Below are 15,718 nucleotides of genomic sequence, written 5' to 3' on the forward strand. Positions count from 1 at the left end.
CGGTGTTCAGCTGTTCGTTTAGCGACAGAATGATGGAACTGTCAGTGCACGGTCAAAGGTAAACCTGTAGATGGCAGTAATGCAACACTGGATGTCAACTGCCGTAAAACCCAAAAGAAGAAGGAAAAGAAGACGAAGGTAAACCTGCGCATGCGCACATGGACTTCCTCTGTCTGCTTGACTGCACGAAGCGAGCGATTTCAATTTCATGCACATTATTTGCTAGGGAATCCCCTCAAATTAAACAACTTCCCAGCCATACAGTGGCCTGTTTTTTTATTTATTATAGAAATAAACATCTCATCTCTCATCTCATTATCTCTAGCTGCTTTATCCCGTAGAAATAAACATGTATCACAATAACCAAATTTCAGAGGGAATGAAATTTCACCGATTTCATGAAATCAAAAGGCCATCTACTTTTCATCTCATCTCATCTCATTATCTCTAACCGCTTTATCCTGTTCTACAGGGTCGCAGGCAAGCTGGAGCCTATCCCAGCTGACTACAGGCGAAAGGCGGGGTACACCCTGGACAAGTCGCCAGGTCATCACAGGGCTGACACATAGACACAGACAACCATTCACACTCACATTCACACCTACGGTCAATTTAGAGTCACCAGTTAACCTAACCTGCATGTCTTTGGACTGTGGGGGAAACCGGGGCACCCGGAGGAAACCCACGCGGACACGGGGAGAACATGCAAACTCCGCACAGAAAGGCCCTCGCCGGCCACAGGGCTCGAACCCGGACCTTCTTGCTGTGAGGCGACAGCGCTAACCACTACACCACCGTGCCGCCCCCGTCTACTTTTAAAACAGTCAACTTTGGCAAAATCAGTTAAAAACAGTGATGTACATTAAAAACTGTCATCAGGTAGGATTAATGACAGTACGCATGACTGGCTTTCCAGACGGTGTTTAAATTTCACATAGACAAATGATGTGCCATCTTGCATGATTGAATCACATGGCTTGTGAATGTAAAAATCACCTTTAAACTTCAATCATCCAATTATGAGTTGAGAGCTAAAATCTAGGATATTACTCTAGGATATAGAGTAATGAAAAGACCTGGCTAATGCTGGGTCTGCTTTTGCTTTTCTTCTTTGAGGTAGTGTCCAGACCCCACAGTGAGGAAAAACGGCTCTTGCGTTTACTGGAAGAGCGAGACAAAGCATGAGTCCGTCTCCGAACACCGCTCTCTGTCCGCGCTGCAACCTGGAAAGCACACACAAATACACAGAAACACACTGAATATCCGACATACAACCTTTAACTGCATGTGCAGATTAGTATGATAACCACCAGGATTAGCCCCAACACATGATTACATAGTTAGCCTCAAGTTTCAAAACCATGCCAAATAAACCTGCTGACATAAACAGCTTATCTTCCCTCCAGTTAATATTTCTTGGTAATGGTGATAATGGAACATGCTGACACCTCAGCAAGTCCTCAGCCTCTGACAGGATTGGAAATATAAAACTCTTGCTGCATATATAGGTCACAGCATGGATATACACATAGCCGCAATGTTTTGGCATCCATATTCACCTCCTGTAGAGGTTGAAAATCTGGCTGGCATTTCTGGGTTAATTCATATTGGGGCAGAGCTACACAACAAAGCTGTAAGTGTGCAGCAAAGATGAGAACATAAATCCCACATGTCATTTGTAAAGCACTAAATCACTTATAAAATATGATTGCAACTCTCATATGAAGGAAAGTGCAATCGCTGATGGGCCAAAGCACTGAAGACTGGCAGAAAAGGGTTTATTACTATGCAGTTTTTCTGCTCAAGAGTGAGAGAAAGAGTTCTTTTAAAAAGACATGCTATGCTTCTTTAATCTTGTTAAATGCTCACAAAGAATATATTACATGAAAAGAAGTCCCTACAAATCCAACAAAGCCAATTACTGACTCATCATTGAAGCTTTCCTCTGGGGGAAAACAAAAAACAAAAAAACCCCCAACTCTCACTCAGCTTAAAACTGTAATCGATTTCTCATTGAATTCACTTCTCACAGAAAGGAAGAATGATGATAACAGCACTACTTTCAGGAGAAACTTTTTTCACGCATCGCCATTCTGCACAGTAATGACAGAAGTGTGGGATGACGGCTACGTTCTGCAATCCTGGATGTGTTAAGAGTAAAGTGTACAGGTGGATCATTCCATCAGTCTGCCTACATAACACTAAGCTGTTTTTTATAGCTTAAGAGGTGTTACATAAAATCACTATGAGTTACTGAAGGAAAACTATAAACATACAGATTAGTATCGTAGAACGGCATGTGCATGACAGAGGTTCGCATTTGTTGGTGTGTGCTTCTGGGTTATCACACAGAATGGAGCTCAAAGGGAGTCGCACAGAAATAAACCAAGAGTAGGACAGTAAGGTAAGATATTATACTGCCCTACAAACCTCAATTAAGACGCATATTCTGAATGCGCTGGAAACATATTCCCAAGAATGCGCCTAATACCCGAATAATATCAGCATATCCCACATGTCTTAATCGGAAAATGCTAACTTCGGTATAAGGCCAAATTCGGAATATCCAAACAGAATATGCTGTTTACATGACCTGTATCAAATTCCCAATATTGTAATATTTGGAATAATAATGGAATATTAATGTGCATGCAAACATTCTGATTGGTAACTCAACCACTGGGCTGTGGCCCATTAGTGGGCCACGAAGCGGCATCTAGTGGGCCGCAATTTTTTTTTTCAAGTTTAAAGGCAAATATTAAATAGTTTAGGATGTCGTAGTGGCCCAAATCCGGTAGCTGGTTTGCAGAACACTTTTCAAGTGGAATAAACACATTTGTAGGTAAATTAAGAAGAACAGGCCTTTATTTTTGTCACATTCCTCCTCTCCATTTACCCAGCATGTGTGCACGCACACAGAGAGAAAGAGAGCACGCATGCACAACACAGAGAGAGAGAGAGAGAGAGAGAGAGAGAGAGAGCGTGCAGTGGGCAGAATAAATAATAAGTTTGTGGATGAATTATATGGCTCTGTGATGCCTGCTGGAAGAGGAGAGCAGGGAGGATTGAGAATCGAACAGCCATAGTGTCAGTAATCCCGGTGTGAAGGAGCAGATTACAAACACTCAAGACTACAACTCCCATGACACAGCGCCCTCTGTCCCCAGCCTACTGAACTACAGCTGTCACGCATTTCCTTAATCACCGCTTCCGCTATTTAAGCCACTCATTCACACCACTCCAGTGCGAAATATTGTCCTGCCATTTCAGTACACACCGAGCCTTGTATCTTTTCTGACTGTTTCTAGCATTTCCTGACCTTTTGCTATTTCCTTTCCGTTTTCGCTCTTTGTCTTCTCCACATCACGTTGTTCGCCAATCGCCTGACCCTCGCTAGTTTACCAACAGTCACACGTTTTGGCTTTGTTGACAGTCTGCTGATCTGCTTCCTCCGTGCATACATCAGTAAGTGCCTGCACTCTCACATGTGGTTTGTTTACACCCGATACTAAAACTTGTAGCATCCTAGCAACCACCGCAAAGACACGTACAAAAAGCACAGAAATCCCTCCTTACCCGGACAAAAACGATACAGGATTTATCTTGTGTCCTGATCCCCAGAGCTTTAACCCAGCCACATATAAAAAGTTGTACGCCTCCATGTTCTTCCAGATTTTCATCTGTGTACCTGTGTAGAATGATGTCTGCAGCACCAGGTAGTTTGAGATGTCAGGGAACTCAAAGGATGGATAATTTTCCAACTCATAATGAATGAATGAATAACTTTATTTTTAAAAACAATAAGTTGATCAGCAGAACTGGTGGGGTCGTGCATGTACAGATACAAATAATTATAAATACAAAAAATATACACAATCTTAAAAAAAACCTTAAAATCTGTGGCTTATCTGTTCATATTAAGTTAATTAATAGTATGCATAACTACTGTCTTTGTATTTAGTTACAGCTACAATAGGATCAAAATTTATTCTACTAATCTCAAATTTAGCTCGTAAATTTTTCTTTCACAGGAAAAATCCTTCTTTGTTAGCATGTAAGGATCTATCACACTGAATGGTTTCTGTATCCACTTCTTTTGAATGGACTTCTTGGTTTTAATAACTTGCTTGTTTGCTGTACACAAATATGGCAATAAGTTCTTGTGTTAATTGATCAGACTCCACTTTTGGATCATTAATCCCTTTTGACTGAGAATGCCCTGCATGCATGATTTGGCTTCTGGTACATCCAGACAGTTTAAAATACAACACCTACAATTAAAAACAGTTTGCTTTTATTGTATTTATTTGATTCCTGGGCTCCCATCTGTAACACGGAATGATGTTGCATCCCATTAATACATTTTACAATCGGTTATTAGATTCTAATAGAATAGATGAGCCAAAATAATTGGGGATCTTTTTTTAATAGGCCCCGACTCATTACAAGTATGAATAGGTGGGCCTCAAAATAGAAAAGGTTAAGAACCCCTGACTTCAGGGACATACAGTATTTATAAGGCTACATGAAACCCAAAAAAACCTTTTTTGACAACTGACATAATGGATAGTTAGTTGATATAATGATCTAAATTGATTCATCCTCAAAATTGTCACAACTTAACATCAAAATTGACAAATGCAGTTAGGTTTTATAGCATTTCATGCCGATTGGAATAAGGCTTCTAAATGTTTATACAGGTCATGAAAACTGTAGGTGTCATATTGCCTTATGTCATTAGGTAATGTTACCAAAAAATTTGGTAATAGAGCTTGCTGATAACATGGAGTTCAGTAACTATGCATCCTGTGTGTGTGTGTGTCTCCATACCAGGGCATGGAAGGAAGAGACGGAGAAGATGCCCAGGCGGCCCATGGCCAGCTTCGTGGGCCGCGAGGCGAAAGCCAGTAAGCGCTTGGGGTTGGGAAGCTCGCCGCCCTGCAGGCTGGATAAGTAACATCGAAAACGAAACAGATCCACATGAAATTGCTCGAGGTTCTGCTCCCACAGGAAGATCTGAGACAGGAAAAAAGCAGGTGAGGCAGTACAGAACAATAAACACTACAATACAGCTCAATAGCCAAGATCTATATGAAACTGCTTCAGGTCCTACTAGCATTTGTGATTCAAATAGAGAAGATTGTGGAATAAGATCAATAAAGATGAATATAGCTTCAAAAAATATTACCCCAACATGTTTTTTACTCAAACTGGCAAAAATATAAAGCGTTGGTTGTTTTTAGGCTCTTATATCACTCTTACATTACAAAATACTTAAAAGAGGTGTGTAGTGTATGATTCGGAAAGGAGAGGTGAGGTGGTGCTTTGTGGTGAGAGCTGTGGGCAGGAATGTTATTAATACTTATATAGTGCTAGAGAACAGTGTTGGTGAGCAAACCAAACACACACACACACACACACACACACACACACACACACACACACACACTATCCTGAATCTATTTAAAAACCATGTAGGAGTATACACCTCCATCACTGGATCAACAAAAAACAGAAAATTCTCTGATGCACAAATCCCCCCCCCCCAGCACTCTGGAAAAGCAGTTTTCAAACAAATACCGTACCGCATGCACCAATCTCCCACACACAAACCATAATGTCCATGCATGAATCAAAGCATTTTATTTACCACATTCCTACTCAAAAGATTGTTCCCTCCACACAACCATTATTTTTTAAAAATATTTCTAAAAATCCCTGCACTATATTGCTTATCTTTGTCTTCGTTGTTGAATGTGTGTTTTTTTTTAAATTGTGCTAAATAAATGAATAAAAAAATAAATAAGAAGTAAATCTGGATCTGATTGAACTCTATAGCGCACCTGTTCCAGAATGGTCTTCCTTTTTTTACTGTCAGTGACAGCTGAGAGTTGCATGTCTCCCATCTTCTTCATCTTTTCATCCATATCAATCTTCTGTTCCAGCTTCTTTATCTCAGTGCGCAGGAAGCGCACGGTGTCCTCGCGGTGGTGCTGCCGGGCCATTGCCGTGGCACACGCTGAGTGGATGGCTGTGATCCAGTTCTCCAGCTCTGTCTGCCCTGATGTCTGATCAAAGCCACGCCAAAGATTGTGTTTAGACAGAGGACTGACATTATAACACTTGTGAGTTCCAGCAAACCTACAAGATGTTTGCTGAAACATCTGCCTACAATTGTAATCAGAATAGATCTGTTTTATATTAGACATTTACAACAGCTGTTCCTCAAGAACCAACTGAGAACTAGATACACTTGCAAGTAAGAGCTAGGCCGCCAAGTGTACAGTGTCTTGCAAAAGTATTCATCCCCCTTGGTGTTTGTCCTGTTTTGTTGCATTACAAGCTGGAATTAAAATTGATTTTTGGAGGGTTAGCACCATTTGACTTACACAACATGCCGACCACTTTAAAGGTGAAAATTGTTGTTTTATTTTGACACAAACAATAATGAAGATGAAAAAACGGAAATCTGGAGTGTGCATAAGTATTCACCCCCATTCGTATGAAACCCCTAAATAAGAGCTGGTCCAACCAATTCACTTCATAAGTCACATCATTAGTTGATTAAGATCCACCTGTGTGCAATCAAAGTGTCACATGATCTGTCACATGATGGCTGTATAAATCAACCTATTGAGGTATTTCACCCACGTGACCAAGCCATGTGATGCTGCCATTTTGGACAGCACGGCTCGAATCAGTTTGAATGCGAGGAAGGTGACAAACGAAAAACATAAAAGAAAAAGGAGCGAGATGCAGAAAACACCTTCACTATCCAGCGACGTAGGGCATTTACAGGGCGAGCAGAGGGAGAGGTATTTGCAAAAATTGAGGTTAGCAGGCTTAGAGAACGACGTTTACCTGCTTCCACCAGGATTGTTCAGTGACATACGGAAGTACACGAAGCCCTCGTCTTTACCTGACTTCGGCCCACATGATCTGTATACCTATGTCGTTAAAAACCCATCACCATACACAGGTATTGATCTGAAAGCGTATAAGAGTTTGGATGCCTACAAATATTTTGTGTCAGGCTGGGTAACATGCCTGCATCAGCGGGTCATCCCTGGAGCCGGTGGTCGCCATCTTATTACAGCTAAGGTTTGTTCACATTTTCATTTACTTTCGGTCCTCAGGATAAACAAAATGTTATTAAATGTCATTGAAATAACTTCTTAGTCTGTTGGGACATGGCCCGTTATAAATTTGCTGTTACCAGGCAATGACCAAGAACTGTATTATTAGGGTCGGTGTAGTTGTAGCAGTGTATTAGCAACTAGCTGTTAGCACTAACTAATGTCAACAACATCATAGCTGGTATGTTACTGTAGCAATGTTTACGTTCAGTCATTTGGATGACTGTTAAAACCTTTCAGTCTCAAGTTTTTCCTTTACTGGATTTACTAGTTTACTGAGCTAGCGCGCTCGGGCAAGCTGGGAGCTAGCGCACGCTAGCCTGCCGGCGGCCGGCGCGCTAGCTCAGTAAACTAGTAAATCCAGTAAAGGAAAAACTTGAGACTGAAAGGTTTTAACAGTCATCCAAATGACTGAACGCAAACATTGCTACAGTAACATACCAGCTACTGTTGTTGACATTAGCTAGCTTGACGTTCAAAATGGCGGACACCGGGGCGTCACGTGACCCTGTGACGTCAGGTGAAATACCTCAATTCTGGAAGGACACTGACTCTGCTACACTACTAAGCAAGCAACATGAAAACCAAGGAGCCTCCAAACAGGTCAGAGACAAAGTTGTGAAGAATTATGGATCAGGGTTGGGTTATAAAAAATATCCCAAACTTTGAATATCCCAGGGAGCACCATTAAATCCATTATAGCAAAATGGAAAGAATATGGAACCACTACAAACCTGACAAGAGAAGGCCGCCCACCAAAACTCACAGACCGGGCAAGGAGGGCATTAGTCAGAGATGCAACAAAAATACCAAAGATAACATTGAAGGGGCTGCAAAGATCCACAGTGGAGATGGGAGTATCTGTCCATAGGACCACTTTAAGCCGTACACTCCACAGAGTGGGGCTTTATGGAAGAGTGGAGAGAAAAAAAGTCATTGCTGAAGAAAACATGTTTGGAGTTTGCCCAACAGCATGTGGCAGACTCCCCAAACACGTGGAAGAAGAGTCTCTGGTCAAGTGAGACTAAAATTGAGCTTTTTGCCCATCATGGGAAATGCCATGTGTGGTGCAAACCCAACACCCTGAGAACACCATTCCTACAGTGAAGCATGGTGGTGGCAGCATCATGCTGTGGGGATACTTTTCATCTGCAGGGACAGGAAAGCTGGTCAGGATTGAAGGAAAGATGGGTGGCACTAAATACAGGGTGGTTCTGGAGGAAAACCTGTTTGAGTCAGCCATGCCCCTTTTCCACCAAAGCAGTTCCAGGGCTGGTTCAGGGCCAGTGCTTAGTTTGGAACCGGGTTTTCAGTTTCCACTGACAAAGAACTGGCTCTGGGGCCAGAAAAACCGGTTCCAGGCTAGCACCAACTCTCTGCTGGGCCAGAGGAAAGAACCACTTACGTCAGCGGGGGGGGGGGGCGGAGTTGTTAAGACCGACAACAATAACAAGACCGTGAAAGATCGCCATTTTTAAGCAACGAGAAGCAGCAGCTGTACAAACGCGAAGTCATCCATTATTATTATTGTTGTTGTTGCTGCTTCTTCTGCATTGTTTTTGCTTCGATATTCGCGCCAAGGTTTATGCAAACGTAGTGACGTAACTGACGTATACAGCGACATAATGACGTATACAACGACGTAACTGACGTATACAGCGACGTAATGACGTGTCTTCTCTTAGCACCGCGAGCGATGGAAAAGCAAGCTGGTTCTCAGCTGGCTCGCAAGTTGAACGAGTTGTGAACCAGCACCAGCACTGGCTCTGAACCAGCCCTGGAACTGATTTGGTGGAAAAGGGGTACCAGAGGTTTGAGACTGGGACGAAGGTTCACGTTCCAGCAGGACAATGACCCTAAACATACTGCTAAAGCTACACTGGAGTGGTTTAAAGGGAAATATTTTAATGTCTTGGAATGGCCTAATCAAAGCCCAGACCTCAGAATCTGTGACATAACTTGAAGATTGCTATATACCAACACAACCTATCTAACTTGAAGGAGTTGGAGCAGTTTTGCCTTGAGGAATGGGCAAAAATCCCAGTGGCTAGATGTGCTAAGCTAATAGAGACATACCCCAACAGACTTGCAGCAAAATGTGGCTCTACAAAGTATTGACTTTTGGGGAGTGAATACCTATGCACACTCCAGATTTCTGTTTTTTTCATCTTAATTATTGTTTGTGTTACAGTAAAACAACAATTTGCCCCTTTAAAGTGGTCGGCATGTTGTGTAAATCAAATGGTGCTAACCTCCCAAAAATCCATTTTAATTCCAGCTTGTAATGCAACAAAACAGGACAAACACAAAGGGAGATGAATACTTTCACAAGGCACTATATGTATGAAAACAGAGAATTTGGTTAATTACATGGCCACTGGTCCTCCTTTTTAATATGACACTAACAGAATTACAAAATTTTGTTGCCGTCTATAATGTCCCTGTCAATATTGGATCATGCTTGACAGATTGGCCTTTAAAACCAAGATACATATTATCTGCAGCACAATGAAATGCCACTAAGACATGCAGATTTCCTGCATTGTTGCCAACCACATAAAATGGTTTGAAAAACCCTGACGATTAAGCCATTTACTGCTACTTTACACCTTGCTTGAAGAACTTGTAACATGCTGAGAGTTTATTGGCTAATTTAGCCAAATGCCGTGTATCTGATAGCTGGAGGTCTCTAATCACCTGACGCCATTACAGTTGCTGTAAAATACAGAGGTAGCAGCATTGCTATATCCATTGAAATCAGGAAAAACTCACCTGAAAGAGAAAAGCATCACCTAATGAGTTACTTAGGCAGAAAACAAAGTCCTTCTTGGGGTGTTCAGGAACAGCCTGGACGATGCTGTTCTCAGCCCACACTGCATGTTTGGGAATGCTGTTGTGATCTATTCCTGAGTGTCCATTAGTCTCATAAAGGAAGAGTGTGCATCCTGGAAAGGGTAGACAACAAAAGCGAAGAGATGGTAAAAATTTGTTTGCTAGCATACTGTCGCTAGTAATAAACAGACAAAGCTAGGATGGCAGATAAAGCAAAGGTTAGCAAGACCATGTGAATCCATCCCATATGGCTTGTGTTCTTTAACATCTTAATTAATTAGTGGTAGTTTTATACTCTCATTAAATGCATGAGCTTAACAATATAAGCATTTTTGAGTAAAAAAAAATCGATGTGACATGAGATCGTCACACATCAATGGCTACAAGATAGGCAGTGAAAACCTAATTAGAATATTACACCAGATTTGCTTGGGAATTGCAATCCACAGACAGGCACATCCTGGAACCTGGAACAGACACTGCATTAAAATTCAAGGGCAAGGCTTGGCAGCTAGGTCAGGACTGATTTGTAATGAGCACTGAATAAATAAATAAATGGGAATCTAAAGGGAAACAAGTATAACGATTCATCTACACCCTCCCGTGATAATGAGAAAATGAGTCGAGGAGTGGGAGGGCAGCAGTGATTTGATCTGACATACAGCTTGGTTGACGTGAATTACAGCATAAGGTCTGGAGGGAACGCTTTCAAATTATTTTATTAGCTTTCATGTGCAAAGGACAAGAAGGGGTATATTTAACAGTTATTCCACAAAATTGAGTCGTACATGAGCCAACGAGGCACGTAGAGCCGAGCCGGCTATAAGCCATGTACGACGAGATTGAGTGGAATAACTGTTTTATTCTATCCACATTCACTGGATTTTGAGAAACACAGCATTTTTATTTTTTGCAAATTCGATAAATAAAAGCTTTATATAAAACGTCCGACAGAATAATTTCCGCTTAGAATGTAAACAAACCGGCGAAATAACAGTAGCAATTTGTGAAAAATGCTATAATATCTCATCTCATTATCTCTAGCCGCTTTATCTTTCTACAGGGTCGCAGGCAAGCTGGAGCCTATCCCAGCTGACTACGGGCGAAAGGCGGGGTACACCCTGGACAAGTCGCCAGGTCATCACAGGGCTGACACATAGACACAAACAACCATTCACACTCACACCTACGGTCAATTTAGAGTCACCAGTTAACCTAACCTGCATGTCTTTGGACTGTGGGGGAAACCGGAGCACCCCCACGCGGACACGGGGAGAACATGCAAACTCCACACAGAAAGGCCCTCGCCGGCCCCGGGGCTCGAACCCAGGACCTTCTTGCTGTGAGGCGACAGCGCTAACCACTACACCACCGTGCCGCCCATGCTATAATATAATTCTTGAAAAATAAAAAGATACGTTATTACCAGTGAGTAGTCGAGTCACTAAACCTTGAGTCCGAGTCCAGTCTTGAGTCCCCAGTGTTCAAGTCCAAGTCATTAAAGAAAATTTAAAGTCGAGTCCGAATCGAATCTGAGAACAAGACTCTAACTGCACCATTTGATAGTGGCTGTTGCTGCCTTTATGTGAAACCATTTACGGCATGCATGCGCAAGTCCACTTGGCACGCGTTCTGTCTGGAGCGTGCCTGATAGTCTATCTAATGCATGCACCAAGGCGCGAAGGTGTGACATTCTTGCACGAAATTTGTACAAAAATGAATGTAGTTATAAATATCTTATGCCAAATTATTATGGCATGTTACAAAAAATGAAGAAAAAAATCCAAGTCCTCGTCTCCAATTTATGAGTCTGAATGCAATTAATGCACAAGTTTGAGTCCAAGTCCAAGTCGAGTCATGAGTCCTTAAAATTAGGGCATGAGTCAGACTCGAGTCCAAGTCCTGGACTCGAGTACTACAACCCTGGTTATTACCATCAAATAGTTTTATTCCATATGTTGTTGCACTTTTTTTTGTATCTTTTTGGGGTCTTCTTCTTCTTTAGGGTTTTTTGGCAGTTGGCAAACCAACTTAAAGGTGCATTACCGCCACCAACTGGGCTGGAGCATGGAACAGGATATATTGGGGGGGGGGGGGGGGGGGGACAAAAACAAAAAACTATATTCTTTTAGCTATTTCTGTTTCTTATAGATACTTGATAACAATTTTTGGGGTTTTGTTTTTGTGTAGAGATTTTATTTCGGCCTCAGTTGGTTCAGCAACACGGTCCGCCATTTTGTTTTTCTCTACTCAAAGTATATGAGCTGATATCTTCTTAGTAGTGTAGCCAGTCAGAACGCGTAATTGCTCAAATCCAGTGAATGTAGATAGAATAATTTGTGCTACTTTGAGCTGCTTCTTGCAGAAATAATAAATGAGCTGTATTCAAAATAGACTTATTAATTAAATCTAGAGTGTGTACATTTTTTTTGTTAAATATAAAAAATAAAGACAGGATACTCTATAACAGTAGTTCTCAAACCTGTTCTATCTCTGTGTTGTGTATGTGCATGTCCTCAGGTGGGCCCTGAGGGCTGGTTTGAGAACCACTGCTCAATAATAAACATGTTTCTGGGCTGCTGTAATTCATCTAGTCAATCCTGTAATAATAATTCAGTGTCAGCACTGTGTCGGGGTAGCAAGTTGGAATTAGGAGGGTATTTGTACTCATTCGGTGCAGATACAAGAAATGTTTTCAACCCAACTTCATACATGAAAGAAGATGTGCACTCTTGTGAGGGCTGTAACTAGCATGCTAACACTATCTGGTTTGTGCTACATTTTTCTGACAGGCTGGTGAACAACGTGCACAGATTAAATAACAAAATAAATTGAGAACACAGATCTCATCTCATCTCATTATCTCTAGCCACTTTATCCTGTTCTACAGGGTCGCAGGCAAGCTGGAGCCTATCCCAGCTGACTACGGGTGAAAGGCGGGGTACACTCTGGACAAGTCGCCAGATCATCACAGGGCTGACACATAGACACAGACAACCATTCACACTCACATTCACACCTACGGTCAATTTAGAGTCACCAGTTAACCTAACCTGCATGTCTTTGGACTGTGGGGGAAACCGGAGCACCCGGAGGAAACCCACGTGGACACGGGGAGAACATGCAAACTCTGCACAGAAAGGCCCTCGCCGGCCACGGAGCTTGAACCTGGACCTTCTTGCTGTGAGGCGACAGCGCTAACCACTACACCACCATGCCGCCCAAGAACACAGATCAGGTTTAAAAATAAAAAAAGACATCAGAAAGAACTAGGTTTTAGTTTTGTTCTCGATACTATTTTAGCTTGCTAGTTCAACCCGCAGCATGTGTGCTGTGAGAAAACAACAGCACAACCCTTTCCCCTTCAAAAGAGCGCTTTTATATTTTCACTAGCTAGTTCTTTTTGTAGATTATTGCTGATTATAGTTACACCATGGTATCAGCTATGCCGGTGTACTGCTGCTTGATTCGGCAGTCAGAGTAAGAGGTGACAGCTAATTGAAGGTAAAAGACAAGTCCTTGTTGAGAGGCTTTCCTCTTTCATCTGCTACGATTATCTGTGACAGTCACACTGATGTGCACAAAGTTATTTTATTCTCATAACCCTTCAGTAATACTGAGCAATTGCAAGTCATGAGTATTCTGGATGCATCCCAAACTGCATACAAACAGAATGTCACAACATTAGTGTTGTTATTATTATTTAGTTACAGTATTTAGTGTGTGTTTTGGGACACATCCTTGAATCCGATACAGATGTGTGTAATTGCAGGCATGAGGTTCATGCAGACAGTGGAGGAAGAGCACAGCACATCTGATGTTAGGAAATGCTCTTCTGCACGTCGCTCACAATAGCATTTTTTTTTTTCAGAGTGTGTGAAATTTTACATTCTTGAATCCTGTTACTATACAGGAGTATGCATCAAACAAAAGAATCAAATGCTCTGGGAAAATGACTTTACTGTTGATGTGATTAACTGGTAGAAAAGGAACAGGTGCATGGCCTACAGAGGTGGACAAAGTACTCAACTTCATTACTTAAATCAAAGTACAGATCGCACTGGTCAAATGTTATTCCGATACAAGTGAAAGTTGTCCAGTCAAATGTTTACTTAAGTTAAAGTACTGAAGTTCTTGCTTTTAAAAATACTTAAGTATCAAAAGTACATTTTCTGTTAACGCATCATCGTATTATTGCCACAACGCTTACAAAACCTAACACCGTTACCAAAGACAGAAATGTGAATTCACAAAATGAACACATGCTGTACCATCATGGTGGTTTAACGTTAAGCTAGTTAATCAGTGATGCTCCACCTGACATGCTAGCAAATGCTTTTCAAACTCAAAATCATATTGGGTAGCTAATGCTACTAGAAAAGAAAATTTTCTACATTCTATTTATTTGGCAAGATTATGCTAAAACATGTTTCTGAAAGGACTTCAGATAGGTTAACGTTATTCATTTTAGCATAACTCTGTTTTTACATGCTAACTAACAGTGTCCAAGTTAACTAGCTATGTGTAAACATCAGTCATGGACAAGGCTACGGCAACCTGACATGCAAATCCGTAGAAAGTCATTTGACTAACCAGACTGCATGGCTATTGCAACATTATCACTAGCTCTAAAAGCACTGACTACTTCGTTGCAAGCTTTCTCTTGGAATAAAACGTTTACATATTTCGATAAGCTTCCGCACGTTGGACGGCGAGTTTTTGTAGGGCGTGATGTGATTTGTTTTCGGCAAACAAAGCAAACATTTAAAACGAAATGAATCTTTAATCCTTTCAGAAAACTGAAACATGGGTTCGAGGTATGGCCCTGAGTGAGTGTATTCTCCAGAAGAACCGCCTCCTTCCATCCTGCCCTCAACTGATCGAGTGCAAATAATGCTGCTGAGAAATTATTGAACTTGATTTTATACAGTCTATGGACATGACGTGACCCTAGTGATTACTGATAGGCTGTCTCAGCGTCACCTGTGAAAAAAACAATCACGTTTTAGAAAAGAAAAGAAAAAACCATCCACTTTCAAAGCTGCTTCGTAGTAACGAATAATAAGGACCTTGACAGAAATGTAGTGGAGTGAAAAGTATGATATTTGCCTTTCAAATGTAGTGAAGTTAAAGTCTCATCTCATTATCTCTAGCCGCTTTATCCTGTTCTACAGGGTCGCAGGCAAGCTGGAGCCTATCCCAGCTGACTACGGGTGAAAGGCGGGGTACACCCTGGACAAGTCGCCAGGTCATCACAGGGCTGACACATAGACACAGACAACCATTCACACTCACATTCACACCTACGGTCAATTTAGAGTCACCAGTTAACCTAACCTGCATGTCTTTGGACTGTGGGGGAAACTGGAGCACCCGGAGGAAACCCACGCGGACACGGGGAGAACATGCAAACTCCACACAGAAAGGCCCTTGCCAGCCATGGGGCTCGAACCCGGACCTTCTTGCTGTGAGGCGACAGCGCTAACTACTACACCACCATGCTGCCCTGAAGTTAAAGTCATAAGTTTAAAAAAAATACTCAAGTAAAGTACAGATACTCGAAAAGTGTACTTAAGTACAGTACTCAAGTAAATGTACTTCGTTACTGTCCACCTCTGATGGCTTAATGGTTAGAGAAGCAACTTTGACACCAAAAGGTTGCCAGGTTGATTCCCTAGACCAGCAGGAATAGCTGAAGTGCACTTGAGCAAGGCACTTAACCCCCAACTGCTCTCCAGGGTATGTTGTAT

General features: G+C 41.8%; 1 protein-coding gene across 1 annotated transcript in view; it reads right to left on the minus strand.

The window, feature by feature from the left end:
- tiam1a (TIAM Rac1 associated GEF 1a) overlaps positions 1–15,718 on the minus strand; it is a 178,012-nt gene that overhangs the window by 98,268 nt on the left and 64,026 nt on the right. Inside the window, exons 5-8 of the mRNA XM_060908541.1 lie at positions 9,909–10,081; positions 5,844–6,068; positions 4,831–5,016; positions 1,077–1,223 (exon numbers count right to left, since the gene is read on the minus strand). Of these exons, the coding sequence (XP_060764524.1) occupies positions 1,077–1,223; positions 4,831–5,016; positions 5,844–6,068; positions 9,909–10,081 (731 nt within the window). The remainder of the gene's footprint in view (positions 1–1,076; positions 1,224–4,830; positions 5,017–5,843; positions 6,069–9,908; positions 10,082–15,718) is intronic.

Source organism: Neoarius graeffei, chromosome 25, assembly GCF_027579695.1.
Source record: "Neoarius graeffei isolate fNeoGra1 chromosome 25, fNeoGra1.pri, whole genome shotgun sequence".
Lineage (NCBI taxonomy): Eukaryota > Metazoa > Chordata > Actinopteri > Siluriformes > Ariidae > Neoarius > Neoarius graeffei.